This window comes from Beta vulgaris, chromosome 6 (genome assembly GCF_026745355.1).
Source record: "Beta vulgaris subsp. vulgaris cultivar EL10 chromosome 6, EL10.2, whole genome shotgun sequence".
Classification (NCBI taxonomy): Eukaryota; Viridiplantae; Streptophyta; class Magnoliopsida; order Caryophyllales; family Amaranthaceae; genus Beta; species Beta vulgaris.
Window position 1 is genome coordinate 38,523,385 of NC_079207.1, and position 25,632 is coordinate 38,549,016.

A 25,632-nucleotide genomic window follows, 5' to 3' on the forward strand; every position below is an offset into this window, starting at 1 on the left:
CAAAGCGGATGTTGCTTTGAAGGGTCATGAAGTTATCTTCGTCCAACTACATGCTATGACATAGCTATTACACAACTTAACACGAATGTCACGAATTTGAAATCTACCGCGTCAAAGCATCTTGAAAAAGTAGAGAGCAGTAATTTGGAGGTGATGAAGAAATTAGAAGATGTTGTGGAAAAAGTAGTTGAAATCCCCTCCTCTCCTAAGCCTTAAACACTACTCTTTCTTATTTTTGTGTGTTTTAGTTAATTTTCGGGAACATTACTCTTTGTTTTGTCATTTCTTCTCTTCTTCTCTTTCGGTGCTATTAAGGAACTATGTTAATTTGATAATATTAAGTCTAAACCTTATGTGCATGTGTACATCTTTGAATGACTAATATTCATGGATTGCGGTTTTGAGAGTTGAATGCATTATTTCCTTATACTAACAATTTTTCCTAACCAATTTGGTGGTGTGATGAGTTTGTATGGATGAGATTCTTCTTTTCGAAATCACGAGATATTGGTATTGAAGATGCCAAAGGGGGAAAGAGAAAGGCAATAAGAGTAAATTATAAATTTTTGCCTTGTTTCATGGTTTCCCTTTTTCAAAGAGAATGGCAGTGAACCTTTTGTCTAAGTTTACAATATAAAATAAAAGTCGAATATAAAATTTAGTTCAACCTGGTTAAGTAAATTTTATCTAACTCATTTCAATTATATATATTATATATTTTGTGAAGTATGCCTTTGTTGCCATCTTCAAAAAGGGGGAAATTGTTGACCGTAAGTTTTGAAGATTACTTAAGCACAAAAGACATACTTGTATTATTTCATGTGTGATGTTACTAGATTATTCATTGAAGAACAAAGATAATACTTGATCGAATATTAAAGAAAAGAGAATTAATCAAGATCGAAGTGAAGATGTTCCTAAGATGAAGAATCAAGCTTGGAATGAAGATTAGAATATATTATTAGGGTGTATTATATTCTTCATGTTAACGTTGAGTAAAGGTATAATATGTTTGGTGTTGAATTCTCCAAAGAACTAAGTTCTATTCCCGTGACAGGAACAAATACTGGCACAGCTTAGGAACTTCAGTTAGGAATTGACGTAGAAACTAAAATTAGGAACACCTGAACATAATAAATGTTAAACGCCTAAGTATTGTTAAGCGTTTAATAAGAATTTAGGAGTCCTAGTTTAATTAGGCCTAGATCTACTATTTTAGGGAATTAGTTAGGAAAAGATTTTAATTAGTTTATTTTCATTCGAAAATAAATAAAAAGATATTATTTTATTTTTTAAAATCTTATCTTTCCTATTTTAAATAACACGGATTTGTTTTTTTTAATAAAATCTGATTTTCTTTTCGGGCATATTTAAAATAAGTGGAAAACATATTTTTCCTAAATTAGATTATTTTTCAACTGTTTAATTATTCCCCAAGTAACCACTTATCACATAATTTGCGTTGTTACACGTTCTAAATGATTTAGTAGGTTAGTGGTTAGCTTCTTATGTCCCAAGTAAAGTTTATTAGTGGAGATCATGGGATTAGTGGGTTACTTAGTGGTAAATTAATTCATGGTTGCTTACTCTATAAATAGGCGCCTAATCCCAAGTTTAATTTGTGTCTAAATTTTAGAAGTCACATCATCAATTTGTGTCTGACATAGCTTAATATCATAAGTTGTCTAAGTGTCAGTGTCGTGTGCCCAAGAGAATTCATACTTACAATCTTTTGTTTTTACTCTTCCATTTTTATCAAAAATTGTATTTGTTTGCTTAATGGGTTTGAGTTAACTTATGTAAGTGTGAGAAAGCTTTGAGTTAACTCATGTAAGTGTAAGAAAGCTTTGAGTGAAGTAAGAGAAAAGGAAAGAGAAGGTAACTTCGAGTGAAGTTTGAGAGAAACAACAGTTAGAAGGAACTGTTGTTGGGAACTTGAGTTTAGCAACCGGGTTGTGGCTCTAGAGAATTAATAGGTTTGTAACAGAGTCATTGTTGGCCTAATATAGTGGAAAGTTTGAGTTAAAATCCCTTATGATCGAGGTTGTTTCTTCCTAATTGGGCCTAGGAAGTTTTAGCTCGCTAAAATCTCTTGTGATTCCATTGTGGGTCCCCCGGCTAGCTTTTAATTCCGCAAAAAGTTACGCTTATATTCTCACTATAATTCACCCCTATAGTGCTCATATTATACAACAGAACTCTTGAATATTATTATGGAATCGAGCATAGAAGAGGTACACACATGTCCATCCACTTTCGAACTGGAAATTGGTATTTCATATGATTATGTTTATTTGCCAAGTTTTAATAATTGAACTTTTGATTGTGAGTTGTAAAAAGTTTATAAAATGAAGTTATGTTTTGTATTATCGTTGAGTTGCATTGTCGAGAGGCACGAGAACTTCTTAAGAGTATAAATTTGTGACATTGTTATATGAACTTGTCTTCGAACTAAGTTTATAAAACATTGGATTTGTTGTAAAGCATTGTTTTTAGTAACCGTTGCTATTAAGTATTGGAGCTAGAATCTTCGACATCTTTATTTATGTAAGTTGTTCACACCGAGATTGTTGATTTATGAATCTAGGAAATCCCAATTTAGTATTCTTTTATGAAATCGATTTTGATCTGGATTATAATTGTTTGAAAGATTCATGGAAAACAACGGAATTTTTTATCAAAGGTGTTTCAGTTATGATTTCGATTATAAAATAATTTTTAAAGGATTTGCGATATAAGTTTTATATAGAATTATGGAAGTGTGAAAGACGTTGTATTATGTGATTTGAGTTCTGAGCTGCTAGCTAATCACACTTAACGACACTCATAAACTTCAATTATCATTCATGAACCTCAAATTTATATTTATTCATTGCGGAAACATATAATCTATAACCAATCCTGGACTTGTGAGTCAAGGCCCACAACATACAATAGCTTCGAAACCAAATAACATATTACATAATAGTTTACTCGATTCCTAAAACAATAATATGCTTAATTCTCAAATAAGACTTGAATATTTCTAAATACAACTTCTGAGTTACTAATCTAATTAAAATTTATAACCAAACTCTCGCTTAAGATCCACTTTGAGCCTCCAACACAAACCTGCAAAGAAGATAATAGAAAACAAAAGCAAAACTAAAATGAGTGTAAAGCTCAGTAACTTCACTTCAACCCGTCAAAACGGTTTTGGTTCGTAAATGTTTTTCATATAAGAAACAAACTTGAAAATTATTTGGAAAAGAATCTATCCTTTTACATCCCTAGTGTAGCTCAATCACTTAACAGAAATCGCTAGTCGAAAAGTTAACATAATATAACACAACACAATATTCGATCTTATCTGTTTTTAACTCATATCTAAATCATTTCCCTCCACTTGTACTTTGTCCACTATTCATCTCAGTTCATAAGCTAGGCGAGCTAAAGAAAATACAAAATCCTTTTCTGATTATCATACTGAAATCATATTCCAAGAACATGAATATTTTCGAACAATTCCAAAAACAAAACAAAATCATATTCCACAAATCCAAACATAAAGATGCATCCATAACCATGGTCATGACTATAAATGATATACGATATCAAAAATACAATTAAAACATATTCGGGCACTTAATTACATTTTGCTGAACATAAATGTTACCTCAACATAAACCCATTTCTAACGATGCAAATCCAATAACCCAGAACCTTTGAGCTCCTTTAATTTCTCCGAGATCTGCGAATCCATATTTATAATACACCTCAACAACAATACTAATAATTAACAAATTTTCTCACTACATTTCAGATAAGAAAACTGATTTCCTATACTTTCTAAATTCTTTCATGAATTAACCACAAACCTTTATATATGAACTATTTCACTAATCAACTCACATTTTCTATTTCACATGATAACTCAAATTCCCCATTCTAATTTATGGAGAATATAATCAAACAACATAGTTTATTTATAGTTGAGATAGGTTTATGAGATTGTTTAAGAGTTAAACATATATGAATTATATTGGTTGATAAGCTCCGAGATTCGAGTTTTGATTTGCGGAATTAGGAAGTTATACAGGTTATCGAGCTATTCGGAGGTAAATGTTAAGAATTAGAGGTTAAAGGTTTGATAGTCATATGAGTAAGAATTTGGGAAATTAAGTGAAATGGCTTCCACTGAATTGGGAGATTGCTTTGAATGCCAGAGTTAATTACGAACTTTTTTTTGTTTTTTGTTATTGGAATGGAATATTGAACTTTAAAATTTAGTCAAGTAAAATTGTTACTTAATGAAAACTAGTACGCGATGTGGTATCATGGTTTTGGAGCCTAACATCTCTAGATGTGGTTGATGACAATTAATTGTCTGAAAAAGGATACGACATGGTCAATTCTGTAATGAAAAAGTTAGTTATTTATCTTCAAATATTTAGTAAAGAAGGCAAGGTTAAATAAGAGACATGAAAATCTAAGAGTTATAACGAAAATTAAATGTGTGTGAATGACTTGGCATTAATTGAGAATAAATTTGAGGACAAAATTACCAAAATATAAAATACAACTATTAGTGGTGAAACTAGATTGAACTTTGTCAAATCTAATTTCGTTCTAAAGTTTTTTGAACTCGAGTAATTGAGTTCAAATCCAATCCAAAACTTTTTCAAGTCCAATCCAGTCCGAAACTTTTTTCTTGAGTCCAAATTCAGCCTGATTATTGTATAATATTTTAAAATTTTGATGATTAATGTTCACAATGTTCTCTCACGATTGAATTATTGAAATTTGAAAAATCTAGACTCATTACATCCATTTCATCATAAAGTAAATTTCAACATCTTTAAGGTCTAAAAAAATTGCAGTATATAAAAGGCGCTAAAAGGGTTAAAGTAACTTTTTCCTTTTCAATTATTACTTATCACTTTAGAATGTTGGAGGTTAAGTGCAAATTATGGCCCATAGCAGGAATGTTAAAATATCTAAAATTTCAAAAGAAAAATGTCGGAATATTTTATGAGTCCAATTTTTCAGATTGAATATAATATTTAGGATTTTTTAACTGGAATAATACAAACTTTGGGCCGTTCTCTCGAAATAATACAAACTTTTGATTATCTTTAATAATACAAATTTTAGGCCAAAATTTCTCCAATAGGTCAAGTTGACCGTTAACCTGTAAAACAGGTAGATTTCTTTTTTAACTCCAAAATCTCTTCCTTCTTCCCCTAACCAACCAACTGAAAATGTGAAACCCCACTCCCACTCCCACTCCCACCCCCTCCCCCCACCCTCACCTCCACGGCTCACCCCCACCCTCTCCCCCACCCTCACCTCCACAACTCCACCCCCTCCCACAGCTCCACCCCCACTCCCACCCCCACGGATGAAACCACCATCATCACCCCCTCCCCCACCACAAAACTGTCTCAAACTCACCACCCACGAAACTGCCTCAAACTCACCACCTAAGAAACTGCCTCAAACTCACCACCCACGAAACCGCCTCAAACTCCCCCACCAAGAAACCGCCTCAAACTCACCACCACGAAACCACTTCCCAAGACCGCGTAACTGTGCGAAATCGTCGACAACGAGGACGTCTCCTCCTCCTTCAATTTGCCGATAATATCAAAATGACCGCCATTTTCGAAGATCGTATTGATTTCGTGTGGTGATGGTGAGCTAGGGTTTGATTCCTTCCGCTTCGATTTGCGTCTGCGATAATTCGACTTGTTGTTCTGCGGGAGAGGATTTGAGTTCGAGCGATCGAGAATGGCGTCGGAGTTGACTAGAGATGTTGAAGAAATGATGAAGGTGATGGTCGTCGGAGGGCTGCGGTGTGGTTTCGGGGGTGATGGAGGGACCAAAAATGGGGGTCGCTTGTCGAAGAGGTGCGGTGTGGTTTAGGGGTGGGGGAGGGGCCAGGGGTGGTCGTCGGAGGGGTGCGGTGTGGGGGAGGGGCCAGAGATGGGGGGTTGGTTGTCGGAGGGATGCGGTGTATAGGCAGGGAAGGGCTGGGGCCACGTCAGCTTGGTTACCTCCTACAGCAAGTTACCAATCGCTATTAACCTACTGGAGGAATTTCGGCCTAAAGTTTGTATTATTAAAAAATAATCAAAAGTTTGTATTATTATTGCGAGAGAAAGGTCCAAAGTTTGTATTATTCCAGTTAAAAATTGTATGTCAAAATACTTTTTGGATGAATTTGACTTATTGGAATCTAAAGGGGTGAGTCCAAATCCATGACTCAAAAAATTGAAACTCATTCCAATCCAAACATTTTTTTGGTCCAGTTCAGTTCGACAAAGTAGATCGGACTCTAGATTTTTCACATTCCACATATACTCTATAAACTATTGCAAGAGAGAAGTTCTAAGAAGTAGAAGATAGTACAAGAATTACATTTACATTAATTGCAAGTATATACTTGTACTAGTTTTGAAGCATGTGCATTGCACGGGTTGTTGTTTTTATTTTTTCAAATATTTTGTTAATATTGTTGTTTTTTGTTGTTGTTAAATAAAAATTTTCAACAACATTGTATTTATATACTTCCTCCATTCTTTTTCTATTGCAACAATTGCCACTTTGGTAGTTTTATTTATCAGAATCATTCCATTTTTGGTAAAAAAAAACTATAGTTGACAACATCGTCTTTACTTTATGTTAATAAAACTATCATTATTAATTACTCAAATTGCCTCATAAAGTTGCGTTTATTTTATCAAGGACTTAGTTATCTCCTACTCTAGTTAATCCATCTATGCTTAACTAACCTTTTCTTTATTTTCTTAAAAACCATGCCCAAACTCATCATTGCAGTAGAAGAAGATAGAGAAAGTATTTGCCATTATACTTTGATTTATAGATTTGTTATTTTAGTATATAAATTTTATATTTTTAATGTTCAATTGAATATTTTAGCTAAGTCTTCATTAAATAGTATCTCAATAATTGGTATGACTAACAATAGCTACATAATTTTAACATGGAAAATACTCTAATGATACTTTAAGAAGTACAGGGTAATAATTTAATAAATGATGGACAACAAGAAGAGAGAAAAAATATGAGTGTCAGCCACAAATCCAACTTTTAATATAGCACATAATCACTAACGCATATAGGATAGGAGATGGGAAAGCAAAAAAAAAGATAATAGCGATGGTACCAAAATTATAATTTTTCGAAATATATATTAAAAGTTATAATCGATTTACTATACTTAAGTTCTCATTGTGAACCAAACTCTATTTTTATTCTTATCCTAAACCCTAAACATTTATTTTTATTAATTTGAAACACTATTTATTTTTAAATATATTGATATGGCACTTGATAAGCGTGACAAATGGCATCCAATAAAAATGCCAAATGTCACGACCTCGTGATCATCTATGTGTACTCTACTTTATATATTAGAGTTGAAAAATATTATAAGTGGATCTTGTTTTAAAAATTTCTAATGTTACTAAAATTATAATTTTTCGAAATATATATTAAAAGTTATAATCGATTTACTATACTTAAGTTTTTCATTGGACCAAACTTGATTTATTTTTATCTTAAACTTTATACATGCATTTTTATTAATTTGAAACACTATCTATTTTGAAAACAATGATATGACAATTAATAAGCACGACAAATGACATCCAATAAAAATGTCAAATGTCGCGACATCGTGATCTGCTTTGTGTACACTGCTTTATATAGTTATACTAGTTTTGAAACCCGTGTGTTGCACGGGCTGTTGTTTATTCTACTTTTCAAAAAAAATTTGTCAAACAATATTGGTTTTGTATTGTTGTGAAATGAGATTTTTCAACTCCATTGTATTTATTTCCTTCGTTATCTTTCTATTAAAACAAATACCACTTTGAATAGTTTTTAATTTTTGGCAATTCAAAGTTATCATTAATAACCAAAAAAAACTAGAGAAGCCATACACAGCTTCTTACAACCAGAATCAACTACACAATACAACAACTGCCCCCATCCTTACTTAAGAACCAGCCTAATCAACTAATAAAGTCCTTTCATTCTCAGGACAATTACAAGTTGTTCTAAATACAATCTCCTTGACTAGTTCATGAGTAGGAACTAAAGCATCATTAAACACTTTGTTGTTTCTTTGAAGCCAAATTGCATAAATAGCCTTTGTAAATAGATTGACATATATATCCTAGCTTGTCTAGTTTGCCCACGAGCCTTGACCTTGGCCTTCCTCACCTCTTCACAGAATGACATAGCTTGGTAATTCCAGTGAAGCTTTCCATGAAGCTCTTGCCACATTGCTACAGCATAAGCACAAGTAAAAAAAACAGATGTTGAATGGATTCATCCTCAATTCCTCAGCTTCACATAGGCTACAAATTATAAAACATGGTATGTTCCATTTGCTAAGTCTATCTGCAGTAGGCAACCTGTTCTAAAGCACCAGCCATTACAGAAACTTGCTTTTAGGACTTGCTTTGTTATTACACATGAGTCTACTCCACTACACCTTCTCAAAGGGCCCCATCAGTAACTTATATGCTTTTAAATGCTATATTTGCCATAATGAAGAACTGCATTCCATCCTCCTATATCTTGAAGAGTAGCCCTAGATGCAAGGATCTTCTTTAGTTGCCTAGACATACTATTACTGATAACAACAGTATACACATTACTTCTTCTCATATAATACTCATTTACCCATTGAACCCATAGCTTATCAACCTCGAAAGCTAGAGCCCACAACAACTTCAAAATGGCAGCTTTGTTCCACACTTCCATGTTGATCAAATTCCAGCCACCAACCACTCTTGGGATGTAAAAAGTGTTCCATGCTACAGGTGCTTTCTTACACTCCATTGTCTTCCCAGTCCATAAGAACTTCCTACATACAGCCTCAACTGCTCTTAGAAGCTTCTTTGGAAGAGAGAACAACTGAGCCCAGTAATTTTGCATTGAACTCAGTATACTTCTCACAAGTTGCAGTCTACCAGCATAAGAGAGATTCTTAGCTATCCACCCTTGAGCTCTCTTTGTAATCTTATCCACCAAGATTTTACATTGAGAGAAATTCAGTTTCTTTGAGGCAAGAGGAACTCCTAAATACTTAAAAGGTAGTTCCCCAATTGGAAGCGGAACAGTTTCAGCAAGGAGACCTGCTTCATGATCCATAACCCAAGCAATGTAGATATTGCTCTTATCTAAACTAGCCACCAAGCTTGAAGCATAGGAAAATTTATTAAAGGCAACCATGATTTTGGTGACTGCGCTAACATCAGCTCTTGAAAATAACAACGAGTCATCAGCAAACATGAGTTGTGTAAGTGACAACCTCTCACATTTTGGATGAAAATTAAAATCAGGATTATTCTTCAATTCCCCAAGACACCTACTTAGATATGCCATGCAAATGGCAAACAAAAAAGGGGGAAAGAGGATCACCCTGCCTTGGCCTTGTTTTTGCTTGAAATGATGGAGAAGGTGTATCATTTAACATGATGGGGTAGGAGACACCCCTCATACATGTCATAATCCATCTGAAACACATTAGGAAAGCTCATCTCAACCAGTACCCTCTCCAAGAAGCTCCATTCCACTGAATCATAGGCTTTTTTGATATCAACTTTTATAACACATCTTGGAGATGCATGAGCCCTAGAGTATCCCTTAATCAATTCAGTAGCTAGCAGAATATTATCTGCAATAGTCCTCCCTGGGATGAACCCTGCCTGTGAGTTGCAATTGAACAACAGGCAATTGGTCTGTAGTCTTTTACTTGAAAAGCCGGAGCAACCTTAGGCACCAAAGTAAGGGTTGTGCTATTGACAGGATTGTGAATAAATGAAGTTTGAAAGAATTCTTCAACACCAGCATACACATCAGCTTTGATAACCTCTCAACTCTTCTTAAAGAACACTGCATCAAACCCATCTATACCAGGGGCTTTATTATCATCTATAGAGAATAAAGCTTGGTCAATTTCATCATGAATGACTAGCCCACTAAGCATTGCCCTAGCATCAGTGCCCAATTGGGGCCCAGATCTTATGGTGTGCAGATCAATACCAAGAAGACTGCTAGCACAAGTACCCATGAGATTTTTGTAGAAGTCCACCACTTCAGCTTGGATATCTTCTCTTCTAGTCAACATCTCACCTTGAGAATTCTGAATTACAGAGATAGCATTCCTAGCCTTCCTTATTTTCACAACATTAAAGTAAAACTTTGTGTTAGAATCAGCAAGGTTGATCCAGCTAATCCTAGCTTTTTGTCTTAAGATGTTATCTTCAATACTTGACCAGTGCCTTAGCCTTTCCCCCACCTCCTTCTCAGTTAGCTGAAACTCAGCTTCATTGCTACTTGCCAGCCTGGTGTGAACATCAGCAAGAGTACTTCTATACTCATTCACCTTTAGGTGAGCATGGGAGTATTGATTTTTATGTAGAGATTTCAATGCTCTCTTCACTGCTTTAAGCTTATTCCACACACTCTTGAGCTTAAACTAGTCACTAGTAGAATTCCAAGCAACTCTCACAATGTCTAAGAATTTCACATCCTCAGCCAGGATGTTGTTGAATCTCTTCACTACTTCTATACTCATTCACCTTCCTCTTGTCTTGAACAAAATGCAACCACTAAGGGAGTATGGTCTAAAATCCCCTCTAGAAGGTACTTCACTAAAACATCTAGCTACTTGATTAAGAGATCCTTATTGATAAAAGCCGCGTCAATTCGACTAGAAATTCTTTCTCCAATAGCTTTGGTGCTCCAAGAGTAGAAAGCTCCAGTACAAGGAGCTTCCATCACACCCATTTCCATAATGAATTCTGAAAAATCTCTAGTTTCAGCTTTACTAACTAGAGCTCCATTAACCCTGTCTATAGCTTGGTAGATTGTATTAAAATCACCAATTATAAAATAAGGAAACACTTCTTCCTCCACCATGCTTCTCAAATCTAGCCAAAGCTGCCTTCTATCTGCTATAGAGTGTAGCCCATACATAGCTATAAGTGTATATGCTGGTTCGTTTACTTGATTTGTAACTTGAGCTATGACACATTGTTCAGTCATTCTAGTCACAGATACTTTAAATACTCCAGGCTTCCATCCTATCCAAATTCGACCTCTAGGAAAGTAATCATAATTACTAACCCAACTCCAGCTAGCTCCAAACTTCTTCTTAACAGCCATAGCTTTAGGCTCCCTCACTCTAGTCCCAAAAAGAGCACAAACTTCCACGTGATGTTGCTGTAAGAAAACATTCGTTTCTTTTATTTTAATAGGGTCATTAAGGCCCCTCACATTTCAGGCAACTAGATTCATCAGGATAAATAGGGATCAGGTCCCCTAGCACCCCGAGCTCTACCTGGGTCTTGAGAATAAGTGACCATCCTAGCTGAATGAAATGAAACTTGTTTCCCTTTAGACTTCCTAGTGACCACCTTCCAAGGTTCCTCCTCCTCTCCTCCCTGAACAGGTTCAGGGGTAGTAACAGGAGTCAGTGTCTCTGCAATACTTAGCTCCACTTCCTTAGTAGGATCACCAGTAGAACTAGGATTTACAACTAAAGGAGGAGCCCTAATATTATCAGTGTTTTCTTCTGTTGCACTAGGAGGAGGCACTGCACTCTTTGGCACCTACTTTTGCACTTGCTTGATAGGCTTCCTAGGAATGATTTTGTCACAGTTATGGCCAAGCATTTGGCATTTATGACAGTAAGCATGTAACCAATCATAAATGATTTTCTGCTTAAACAATCTTCCATTTGGGTCCTCTACAACCACTTCTTTAGGGATTTCCTTTGTGAAATCCATTTCTATTAATATCCTGGCTAAAGAAACCCTCAGCACCTTAGTACTACACTCATCTGCATAAATAGGCAAACCCAACAAACTTCCAATCCTACTAAGTGAATTATAACTCTAGCAATTGAGAGGGAGGTTAGGTAGCCTAACGCAGATTAGAATCACTTTCAAGACTTCCTTGTGAAAATCAAAATCAACTGTCCACTATTTGATAATCAAAGGTTTACCAAAGAACAAGTGTGGCCCAGCATATAGAATAACATCTCTATCCTCTTAATTTCCCAGTTTTACTATAAAATAGCCTTCATCATATTTGTAGATATTAGGTTCTACCGTTAAGCTCCATTGACATTTCATATACGCAACAATCATATTAATAGTATGATTTTTCCCCCACATACATTATCAAAGCATTAATCCATTGTTCAATTAATCTTTCAGTTTTAGATTTATCCAGTTTAGCAACTTGTCTACCCTCAACAACAACTGGTGCTACAAAAATTAAACCCATACCTCTCTCCCCTATTCGATTCTGACTAGTGAATCCCTTCCAACTCTACTTAGGTGCTTCTTGATGCTGCGCAACAGCCACCGGAGCACCACTTTCAGATATCGGTCGTGAATCCTTCTCCTTATTGTTCGTAGTTACTGTTCCATTGGTTTGAGCTTCAGGAGTTAAATCTCCAGCTCTAAGCGGACTTTTACTGAGGCCTGAAGACGATTCCGGTGCCGGCGAGCCATTTACCGACGTCGTTGCCTTCTTTTTATGGCCCATTTGGGCTCAGGTGCGCACGACAGTCAAACATCTTATCGTGCACCTAGATAGCTTTTTGGGCAGGAATACCACTTTGAATAGTTTCATCTATTGGAACCAATCCATTATACTTTTCTTATAAAAACAACTATAGTTGACAATATTACATTTACTTTATGTTAATAAAACCATCATTAATTACTCAAATTGACTCATAAAGTTGCATTTGCTTTATTAATTAAGCATTTACTTATCCCTTACTCTAGTTAATTTATGTGATACCTCCATGCTAAACTATCCATTTTTTTTTTTATTTCCTTAAAAATCATACCCAAATCCATTGTTGCAGTAGAAAAAGAACGGATAAAGTATTTGTCATTATACACTAATTTCTAGATTAGTTATTGTAATATATAAATTTTATATTCTTAATATTTAATTGAATATTGTAACTAAGTCTATTATTAAATGGTACACCATTAATGGGTATGACTAAGAATAGCTAACACAATTTTAACATAAAAAAATATCCAAATGATACCTTAATTAAGAAAGTATAGGATAATAACTTAATAGATGCACGACGTAAAGAATAGAAAAACAAGAGTGTCAACCACAAATTCGACTTTTAAATATAGCAATAAACACTAATGCATATAGAATGAAAGATGGAAAAGCCAAAGAAGAAGATCATAATGATGTCATCATGAATAAAATTAATTAAATATAAAACTAATCTTTATTAATAATCCAAAATACTATTTAAGAGAAACATACCTTTTCATCAATCATGACCATACCAAGACTTATCAAACTTCCCATTTTTTTATGATCCGTGACCTTCTACAATCTAGAAACTAGAACCTTGATTTCCCAATTAGTTTTAGTATAATTAAGTTAATGGAGAAAAGAATAAGATTTGATATATAGATATATGAAAAAAAAATGTAAATTATTATATCCAATAAATATTCTAGGAGTAAAATAATCAGTTAATTGCATAATAGGAGTACCTCTGCAATGTTATTGACAAACTTTCATTTGATTTTTCATGCAATTCCATCATGGTATGCTATAGGTTCAAAGTTATGGATATGTATTTTTTTTTTATCTTTTTATAACTCATTTTTAAAAGTATGATTTTGAGAGACATAATTGTTGTGGTCACATATAATATGTTGCTTTTATAGTTATTTTTATATATACTTAAAATAAAGAATAAATAATATGTTATTGTTCCTCTAGATAAATAAATTTTCATAAGCTGAAAAACCATGAAACTTATTTCAAACCATATTTCGAGCACTCTCCGATGGTTACGAAAATTATTTTTATGCCCTTAACTTATCAAAAATACTTACTTTAAAATATTCGATTCCTTGTTGATCTACAATTAATCAATTATGTGTAATAACTAATAAGAAAACTTAAAATTGCCTAACTTATAATAAGATGTAAAGTATGCATAAAACCTTTAAAAAAAATGCTTAAAAAGAGATATTTTCGGTTCAAAATTAAAGTGATATAACTAAAGCAATCCAAACAATACAAAGTAAGAACATATAAAGTTTATTTCTACCTAAACTTCCAATTGCAATTATAATTTCAAAGAGCAGACATTAATAATCCATAAGCATACCAAGAAAAATAAGAGTATAGTTTTTTTTTTGCCTTTTTATAATTGTCGTATCTGTTGATTCGAATAATTTACCATTTTATTTATTAAAAGGTTTGTAGCAGTCGTTTGTTTCATTAGGGATAATCATCTCATCGGTTTATTTTTATTTAGAAATATGTCATTATTATTAGATACATTATTTAAGAATATGTTTGTAATTTAAATATATTAAAGAAATAGGATTATACCATCCAATTTATCAATGTCATGTTTTGCAATAAATTACGTATATATTGAAGATATTAGCATATAAAATCTGATAACATCAACCTTAGTATTGTAACACCCCCATAACCCCTCCTTATATAAACTAGGAGAAATTACGATAGTATTTTATGCCATGCATGATAATACGTAAGGCTAGTAATCAGAGAATACAGTGGAAGTCTTTTAGAATAAACTGGAAATACTGTAAATAAACTGAAATAAGAAAGTATGTAAATGAGCTACAAACTCGGAAACTATCCCATAATAGTCCCATATTCAAAACAAGCCAAACCTTGACCCCAGTGGTCAAGTGAAGTCAAACGTATAATCCAAAATAAATTTATTAAGAAAGTTCTCATGTACTAGAACTCTCATCTGGATGCTTATGATTCTTATGCACAACAAGAACATGTACCTTAAACTTCTCCTTTAAACTCTGCTCGCCAAATGGGTCATTACCGGATCGTTGAGGAAAAACAACAACCAAAAGAAAACAAATAAACACATACATCAGCAACGCCGAGTACATAACACAACTAAACTAATGCGAATAATAACACATGCAATCCTCAACAAATTCGGTTGGCTCTTCTTATGACTCTACATGTGACAAGCACATAACTGAACTTACTGAATACTTTCTTTTAATATTATTTGGCAATGAACGGGCACCTTCCTCCTCTTGGAATCATACGGGCTACTAATCCTTGTGTAAGAGATTCCACACCACTTACTGTAAGAGATTCCACACCCCCTTACTAAAGTTCCATGAACTTTAAATATTTGACTCGAGAATTTTACACTTGTTAGTAATGAAAGAGGGTGAGAGTGAGCCTCTAGACTCAACATCTTAGAGATAAAGAATACGAGTGACACCTAGTCCACTCAAAGATCTTGATAATTAGAATTCCATAAACTTGCTCGATAAAATAAAAGCATTAGCATCATCATTCTAAGCTATATGCAGGAGTGTAGTTCCACACTAACTCCCCCCTTATGTTCAATACTCATGGGGGATCCATCCCAAGAGTTGTACTGCCAAAGCCCATTATGTGAGACAAAATCACAATAATAATACATCTGGCAAATAAATTAATTTCTTATCTTTCTTTCATAAGTGAATGCAACAAACACCATAAACACTCAATTCTAAATCCTTTGAGACCTTGCTCATATTATTACTTTAATGACTCCTTCAATCCTTTCTTACTTTCTTAAGGATCCATGGTCCAATCAATTGAGTCTTTGCTAAATAACTCAACTACTTATGAGACCTTGCTCAATAACTTTAAAACTTGTGATACCTTGCTCAACAAAATATAACTTCTCGTGAGACCTTGCTCAATAACTTTAAAACTTGTGATACCTTGCTGAAAAAAATATAACTTCTCGTGAGACCTTGCTCAATAACTTTAAAACTTGTGATACCTTGCTCAACAAAATATAACTTCTCGTGAGACCTTGGTCAATAAAATATATAACTTCGAATTAGACCTTACTCGATAAAATATATACTTCTAATTAATGAGACTTTGCTCAATAAAATATATAACTTCTAATTAATGAGACCTTGCTCAATAAAATTTTCTCATACATGCAAGTCCTAACTTTAAGAATAACTTTAAATAACTTTAATCATGCTCAAAAGCAATAATCGTCAATCACATGCTCTTCAAATATAGGAATAACTCAAAATTTTCATTCCAAGTCTCCTTTCTAAGTTCTCAACATGTGCTCCAATAATTATAAGGCATAAGCCTCTCCTTACTCCTCATGCTCAATAAATAACCCTTTAAAACCACTAAAGTCAAAGGTCAAAGTGTATGTACCTTGATATAACACACTAAAAAAATCAACAATTAAAAGCATTACTTGCTTCTACTATGCTTAAAACCTACCAAGAACAAAGTATTACCAATTAGTACTTACCAACAACAACAATTCAAGGCTACTGATAATTAAAAATCAGCACTTTAAAAATAATAACAAAGCTGATTTTTCTTTAAAAAGGCTTTAAAAACTATTTTTGGGTCATGAACTTGAAACCTTTACTAGTAGGCAAAATCCACTATAATCTAATACTTAAAACTTCCTAAACTTAATAATTTATTAATTTAAATTCTCCAGAAGTTTAATTAATAAACAATAACTAAAAAAAAATATTTTTTCCAAGTTGTTCGAAAACCACAACCCAAAACCTAACACTCACCGGGGGCACCATGAGCACCGCCTGCGCCACCACCGTAACGGTAGTGAGCAGGGCGGCACTCGTCGTGCCCAGCCGCCTGCTACTAATGCTGGCACGACAATGGGCCAGGCCACACTTGTCGGTGCCCAGCTGGTGCCCCACCACTGCGGGGTGGCCGGAAAACGCAAGGGCCGAGAGAGAGAGAAAAATAAAGGGGGAAACAAATTAATATCAGATTAAGATGAAACCCTTTTGCTTCCCTTTGATATTTGAAAGATCCTCCTATAATTATCAAAATAAAACTAGATTAGAAGTTGAAACATTGAAAAATTTACAAGAAAAAGAACTAGGTCTTGAGAGAGAAAAACCCATCTTACTCCTTTTTTAGAAATGGTGGCTACTAGAATGATGGAAAAACTAGGGTTTCTCCATTTATAGTGGTAGTCTTTTGGTTAAAAGACTACAATACTCTTGCTCATAAAATTACCAAATACATTTGATAATGAAATTGCCAAAATAATCTTCTCACTAATATTAATAAAATACTTTCTTGAAAGGACTAAAATACTTCTTCGTGAAAATACTCGAATACTCTTTTGGTAAAATGACCAACATACCCTTTTGCTCTTAAATTCTAAAATTAAATAGCTTTAATAATTCAAAAATGATTAAGACTATTTAATTAAATAACTTAAAAATATGAGGGATTACAGTCTAGCGCCCTTAAAAGAAGTTTTGTCCCGAAACTTAAACAAAAACCTCTTTTCTTATCCAAACTTTCAACTTTGAAAACTCATGAGCATTACGCCCTAATATAGTTCTTTCTTAAGAAGTAGCCAAATAATACTAAGTAAAACAGGTAGCCAAATAATACGCTATTCAGTAGAACAAGTAGCTAAATAATACATTACTAAATAAAACAAGTAGCCAAATAATACGCTACTAAATAGAACAAGTAGCCAAATAATACCCTACTAAATAGAACATAGCCAAATAATACACTACTGAGTGAAACAAGTAGCCAAATAATACGCTACTAAATAAAACTTTTGCCTTAAATGTTTAAATTATGAAATTCTTGCTTCGCTTGAAAAGTTTTCCTTGAAACTCTAAAAATCGTGCACAAATGCAACAAATTCTTACTAATTTCTAGCAAAATGCACGCCCGCACTCTACCCCCTTAAAGGAGTTACGTCCCGGAACTCAACTCACCTAGTCGAAGAGCTCAAGATACTTCTTTCTCATCTCATCTTCAGTCTCCTATGTAGCCTCTTCGGTACGCTGGTTAGACCACAACCTTGAGTATCTTTATATCTTTATTTCTTGTACTCCTCACCTTAGAGTCCAAGATCTTCATTGGTCTCTCTTCAAAAGAAAGCATCTCATCCACTCTATAATCTCGGGATCTAATACGTGAGAGTTATCGGGCACATATCTCTTTAGTTGGGATACATGGAACACATTATGCACCTTTTCCAAGTTATTCGGCAAATCCAAACGGTAAGCTAATCTTCCAATTCTTTCTATAATGTCATAGGGACCTATAAACTTCGGGATAAGCTTTCCTTTTTGCCCAAAACACATCATCCCTTTCATAAGTGACACCTTCAGTAAGACCTTCTCGCCTATTTGATACTCACTATCTCTTCTATTCTGATCTGCATAGGCCTTTTGACGATCCTGGGCTGCCCTCATCTTCTCACGGATATATCTCACTTGATTCACGGTATCTTCAATCATTTATGGTCCCAAAGTAACTGTCTCGCTAATATCATTCCAGCATAACGGACTGCGACATTTCCGACCGTATAGAGCTTCGAAAGGAGCCATCTTAATGCTAGAATGGTAGCTATTAGTGTATGAGAATTCTATTAAAGCCAACATCTCATCCCAAGTCTTAGGGTAATCTAAGGCACACGACCTTAACATGTCCTCGAGAGTCTTAATGGTTCTCTCTGATTGACCATAAGTTGCTGGATGTACTCTTAATTACATCGGTCCCAAAAGCTTTCTACAATGCTTTCCAAAAATGAGAGAAGAATCTTGAATCCCTATCAGACACAATAGTGGAAGGAACTCCATGATGCCTCACCACTTGGTCAACATATATTTTACCACACTGTTCTATCGACCAATTGTCCTTCATTGGAACAAATTTTGCTACCTTAGTTAGCCTATCTATGATCACCCACACTTTGGTGAATCCTTTCGCTGTCTTGGGAATACCTACGACGAAATCCATTGCTATGTCATCCCACTTCCACTCAGGCACTGGTAATGGTTGAATCGTCCCTTGAGGTCTCTTGTGTTCGCTCTTCACCTTCTAGCAAGTCAAACACCTACCAACAAATTCAGCTACATCTCTCTTCAAATTGTTCCACCAGAACATTAGCTTCAAGTCCTTATACAACTTATCTCCTCCAGGGTGGATAAAATAAGTCATGTTCACTACTACAAAAAAGGGCAAAGATAACTGTTAAATAAGGCTTTAGATAACAGTTCTGATGTGTTATCCAAGTCAATGTAATGTAAAGTAAACATAACACCTGACGAAAGTGTTATGTTTGCTAGAGAAAACATAACAGTTATTTATAATACACGTTATGCCATTAGATAACACATTTTATAAATAAGTGTTATGTTTGCTATTTATATATAACACTTATCTTGAGTAACTGTTATGTTTTCCTATAATATATATAACATATATTCCTATAACTGTTATCTATTATATTTTTTTTTTTAAAAAAATAATGAAATTATCATTTTACGCATATATTAGGCAACACGCAAACATTGACGGTACAATACTTGTATTTGCTGTATAATTAATACTCAACCCATAAGATCTTAACCAATAAATTGAATTAATATTCCAAACTTCCAAAATTCTATATATTACAAAATAATTCAACTAATATTCATAAATCTGAACTTCTAAAAAAAACTACTATATATACATATCAATATTAATCTAAATCATAAACAAGATCAAATTTATCATATATATAGCCACATCCACATGATATCAATATCCAAATCCAAAAATATAATGTATGTCCAAAAGTGGATTAAGGTTAAAAAAATTAGGCGGAAAGTTATAACTCATTCATCATTTGTGCTTCGTTTTGATCTCCGACATATGTAATCCACAACTCCCTGAGTTCATCAATCTTGTCCTGAGAATAGTTTGGGCCAATGCCTTGATAGTACTACAATAAAGGTAATTACAAAATAAGTACTCATATACAAAAACTTGAAAAGTAATTAAACTTTATAATTAATCATGCACAAATTAATTTATCATAATTGTGGCAAGATCATTCACATATAAAATAATAATCAAGTACTTTCAACCAATTTATCCAAATTGCTCTTCATATCTCTAATATAATAGAGATACAAATCTACAGTCTAAAAGATTCGTAATCATATAGAAATTAAAAAAAAAACCAAATTATAACTAATGTTCAAGTACCTTATCAGGAATAACTAGTCGTCTCACAACTGTACCGTCTCAAGCATGTAGCGACACACAATAATATCCACAGTCTAGAGTACCAAGCGGTTGACGAGGGCACTATACACAAAAATCACAATACTTTAATATAGACAATGAAAAATATTTTTGTGTTACCAAAATAATGAAATGAAAGTCAGATACCTCTATTTGATTCCATCTAATTTCGGGATTCTTTTTGATCTTCTTGATATCTTTAAAAATGCAGAATGCAATAGCAGCTCGCGATAAGATATAACGTTTACGACCTTCTAATATTGTAAACCCTTTCTGCATAATGCGAAGGTCATTTATTAATACATTATCATCAATAAAAGGGTATACATTAAACACAATAAGACCACTTGCTTCTGTATAAGAGCCACTGGGAATCTGATAAAAATCTCAAAAACATCACAGGAAACAGGAATCCACATGTAAATAAAATGTTTCAGTAGATTTACATAGGTTCAAGAAGACCACAACAAAAATTAACCTCCTATAACAAGATTAACAAGAAGCAAGGTACTGATAACTTTTGAAAATCCATTTGTAGCTAAGGGACTTGTCAATAGCATATAAGAGGATCAACAAGACAGCGACACCAGCCCACTAATGATTTTGCAATTGATTTTCCCTTGTACGTCAAGTAACAACTTTCACAATAGCAGATGACCAAATGTCCAAATCATAACATATTTATTCCCCTACCCCAAAGGTGAACTGTCTAACAGGATCATCATTCAAAGACGAGTATTTATGTACATTAGTATTGAATGGTACATCAGTAAGAGTATTTATGTACACTCGACGAGGGTCAATGCTTACAACAACAACCTGCAAAATAATGCATAGGCCTATCCATCGTCATTTAAAGAAGCATTTTTATCTATGTATCCATAAATAGAACCTGAGAGATAAACATAAGATACTAAAAATTCTTCTTTAAAAATGCTTTCATCACTTTTATCTATTTATCGATACATAGATAAAAATGCTTCTTTATCTCGAAGAGAAAAAGATGAAGATCTCAATATCGTAGTCATTCACCAACTCCACTAATCCCATCCGGATGCTAATGATTCCCATCCACATCAAGAACTTGTACCTGAAACTTCTCCTTCAACTCTGCTCGCCAAATGGGTCATTACAGGATCGTTGAGGAAAAACAATCAAAAGAAAACAAACAAACACATACATCCATAACGATGAGTACATAACACAACTAAACTAATGCAAATAATAATGCATGCAATCCTCAACAACTTTGGCTTGCTCTTCTTATGACTCTACATGCGATAAGCACATAACTGAACTTACTGAATACTTTCTTTATTTTAAAATTATTTGGCAATGAACGGGCACCTTCCTCCTCTTGGAATCATACAGGCTACTCATCCTCGTGTAAGAGATTTCACACCTCTTATTGTAAAAGATTCCACACCCCTTACTAAAGTTCCATGAACTTTAAATACTTGACTCGAAAATTTTACGCTTGTTAGTAATGAAAGAGAGTGAGAGTGAGCCTCTAGACTCAACATCTCAGAAATAAAGAATTAGAGTGACACATAATCCATTCAAAGATCTTGATAATTGGAATTCTATAAACTTGCTCGATAAAATAAAAGCATCAGCATCATCATGCTAAGCTATATGCAGGAGTGTAGTTCCACACTAACTCCCCTCTTATGTTCAATACTCATGGGGGATCCATGCCCAGAGTTTTATTACCAAAGCCTATTATGTGAGACACAATCACAATAATAATACATCTAGCAAATAAATTAATTTCTTATCTTTCTTTAACAAGTGAATGCAACGAACACCATAAACACTCAATTTTAAATCCTTTGAGACCTTGCTCATCTTATTACTAATGACTCCTTGAGTCTTTTTTTTACTTTCTTAAGGATCCATGATCCAATCAATTGAGTCCTTGCTCAATAACTCAACTACTTATGAGACCTTGCTCAATAATTTTAAAACTTGTGAGACCTTACTCAACAAAATATAACTTCTCGTGAGACCTTGCTCAATAAAATATATAACTTCGAATGAGACCTTGCTCGATAAAATATATAACTTCGAATGAGACCTTGCTCGATAAAATATATACTTCTAATTAATGAGACACTGCTCAATAAAATATATAACTTCTAATTAATGAGACTTTGCTCAATAAAATATATAACTTCTAATTAATGAGACCTTCCTCAATAAAATATATAACTTCTAATTAATGAGACCTTGCTCAGTAAATATATAACTTCTAATTAATGAGACCTTGCTCAATAAAATATTCTCATGCCAGTCCTAGCTTCAAGAATAACTTTACATAACTTTAGTGATGCTCAAAAGCAATAATCGTTAATCACATGCTTTTGAAATATAGGAATAACTCAAAAGTTTCATTCATAATTTCCTTTCGAAGTTCTCAACATATACTCAAACAATTATAAGGCATAAGCCTTTCCGTACTCCTCATGCTCAATAAATAACCCTTTAAAACCACTAAAGTCAAAGGTCAAAGTGTATGTACCTTGATAACACAAAAAAATATCAACAATTAAAAGCTTCACTTGCTTCTACTATGCTTGAAACCTACCAAGAGCAAAGTACTATCAATTAGTACTTACCAAGAATGATTCAAGGCTACTAATAATTAAAAATAATAACAAAGATGATTTTTCTTTAAAAAGGCTTTAAAAACTATTTTTGGGTCATAAACTTGAAACCTTTACTAGTATGCAAAATCCACTATAATCTAATACTTAAAACTTCCTAAACTTAATAATTTTATAATTTAAATTCTACAGAAATTTAATTAATAAATAATAACTAAAAAAAAATGTTTTTTTTTTACAAGTGGTTCGAACACCACAACCCAAAACCTAACACTCACCGCCGGCCACAACGAGCACTGCCTGCGCCACCACCGTCATGGCAGTGAGTAGGGAGGCACTCGTCGTGCCCAGCCGGCTCCTACTACTGCTGGCACAACAGTGGGCCAGGCCACACTTGCCGGTTCCCAGCCAGCGCCCCACCACCGCGGGATGACTGGAAAACGCAAGGGCTAGCTTCAGATATAGATATAACCTTTTTGCTTCCCTTTGATATTTGAAAGATCCTCCTACAATTATCAAAATAAAACTAGATTAGAACTTGAAACTTTGAAAAATTTCCAAGAAGAAGAACTAGGTTTTGAGAGAGGGAAAACCCATCTGACTCCTTTTTGAGAAATGATGGCTACTAGAATGATGGAGAAACTAGGATTTCCCCTTTTATAGTGGTAGTCTTTTTGGTTAAAAGACTACAATACCCTTACTCATAAAATTAGGGGTGTTCATAAAAAACCGAAACCGAAATACCGTATCAAAATACCGAAATACCGAAAAACCGGTCTAAATGGGTGGTTACCGTACCGACAAAAAAAAGTTTGAACGGTATGGTTACCGAACCGAAAAAATTAGCGGTTAAACGGTACGGTTACGGTTATGATTTTTGAGAAAACGGTTAACCGAAATACCGAAATCTTTTTTTCTCTATTTAATTGTTGTGAAACATTTTCAAACAATTACAGTAATTCTAATATTTGTTGCTAAGTTACAACAATTAGAGGAAGTATGTAAATATTTAGAAACTCTAGTACTAGTATAAACACTGTAATTAGGAAATGAAGTGAATTCTTAGTGTTAGTTATGTTTTCCAATTGATTTATTATCCACTTTATAATATATTTTATATTAGAGTATATATAATATTAAAATATATGCAAAAAAAATTGAAAATATATATGTACACTAAGTAAAACATAATAGTATAACTTAAACAACGGTTAATGGTTAACCGAAAAATCGTACCAAAAAAAACGGTAACCGCTTAGGTGGTAACCAGTTTGAACGGTTACGGTTCGCAAAAAGAGCGTACCGAAACTTCCGGTTACCGAACCGAAATATTGTTTCGGGACGGTTAACCACCCATGAACACCCCTACATAAAATTACCAAAATACATTTGATAATGAAATTGCCAAAATAATCTTCTCACTAATATTACTAAAATACTTCTTGAAAAGACTAAAATACTTTTTTGTGATTATACTCAAATACTCTTTTGGTAAAATGACCAAAATACCCTATTGCTCTTAAATACTAAAATTAAATAGCTTTAATAATTCAAAAATGATTAAGACTATTTAATTAAATAACTTAAAAATATAGGGGATTACAAGTATGTTCTGATACATGTTCGTTTATCACATTGAAAAAAGTTGTGAATAATCAAATTAAACTACAATAAAATAATATTACAAACACTCTCCAATGGTTATAATTTTTTATAATGTTTCGAATTAGGTGGGAAAAAAATTATATTTAATTTATATAATATAATAATTTAGGGTATTTGTTTGAAACGAACAACTAATTTTTTTCCCTATCCAAAACTTTTTTTATGTATTGAACTATATGCAGAACTGTATTTTTTAAAAATATTTATAATAAATAATAATGACATGAGAATCTCACGTGTCCCTCTCTATTTCATGAGTTGTAGAAATATATTGTGAAGGGGTGTTATTTCGAAGCATATTTCGGGCACTATCCAATGATACAAAAATTATATTATTTCGAATTATGTAGCAAAAGTTATATATAATTTACATAATATAATCATTTAGGTTGGTCATCCAAAACCAAACTCTGATTCTCTTATCTAAAACTTGTGATACATATTTAAATATACTTCCTCCGTTTTTTATTAGATGTTACACTTTTCAAATCACGGACTCCTAGGTGATTTTTGGAGAGGAGAGAGATAGAGAGAATGAAAAACAAAAGGGTCCCATGTGAACATGTGATAGGAGAGAGATAGATAGAAGTTATTACCCAAAATAAAAGTGTAACATCTAATTTAAAACTTCCTAAAATAGAAAGTGTAACATCTAAAAGAAAACGGAGGAAGTATATAAAATTCTATTTTTTTAAAAGATTAAAATAAAAATGCATGATAATATGATATGGTAATCCTACATAGGGCACTCTATTTCATACATTGTATAACTGTATTGTAAATCGATCTTATTTCGAAGTATATATTTCGAACACTCTCGAATAATACAAAATTATAATATTTTGAATTACATAGCAAAAGTTATACTTCCTCCGTTTTCTTTTAGTTGTTACACTTTTCAAATCACGAACTCCTAGGTAATTTTTAGAGAGGAGAGAGATAGAGAGAATGAAAAACAAAATTGTCCCATGTGAACATGTGATAGGAGACAGATAGAAAAAAGAAGTTATTACCCAAAATAAAAGTGTAACACTTAATTTAAAACTTCCTAAAATAGAAAGTGTAACATCTAAAAAAACGGATGAAATATATATACAATTTATATAATATAATAATTAAAGTTGTTGATTTAAAACCATACCCAAATTATTAAGTATACAAAGTTCCCAATGATGATTAATGTAAATAAAATAAAGGAATAAAGTAATCTCTCTCCTCC

The 25,632-nt window shown here is 33.3% G+C and overlaps 1 protein-coding gene across 1 annotated transcript; it reads right to left on the bottom strand.

Moving 5' to 3' along the window:
- Window positions 1-8,538: 8,538 nt before the first annotated feature.
- LOC125498665 (uncharacterized) lies at window positions 8,539-18,365 on the bottom strand. The gene is made up of 6 exons (XM_048646916.1): window positions 18,096-18,365; window positions 11,382-11,630; window positions 10,688-11,241; window positions 9,911-10,361; window positions 9,517-9,722; window positions 8,539-9,382 (listed from the first exon to the last, which is right to left on the bottom strand). The coding sequence occupies exons 1-6, from the start codon at window positions 18,363-18,365 to the stop codon at window positions 8,539-8,541; spliced, it is 2,574 nt and encodes an 857-aa protein (XP_048502873.1).
- Window positions 18,366-25,632: the final 7,267 nt, after the last annotated feature.

Coding starts and splice junctions, on each gene's coding strand:
- LOC125498665 (XM_048646916.1), bottom strand. CDS start 18,365: ATGATTGAAGATACCGTGAATCAAGTGAGATATATCCGTGAGAAGATG. Junction 11,631..18,095: donor TGCCGAATAACTTGGAAAAG/GTGCATAATGTG, acceptor GTGCAAAAGTAG/GTGCCAAAGAGTGCAGTGCC. Junction 10,362..10,687: donor AATAAGGATCTCTTAATCAA/GTAGCTAGATGT, acceptor TGTTCACACCAG/GCTGGCAAGTAGCAATGAAG.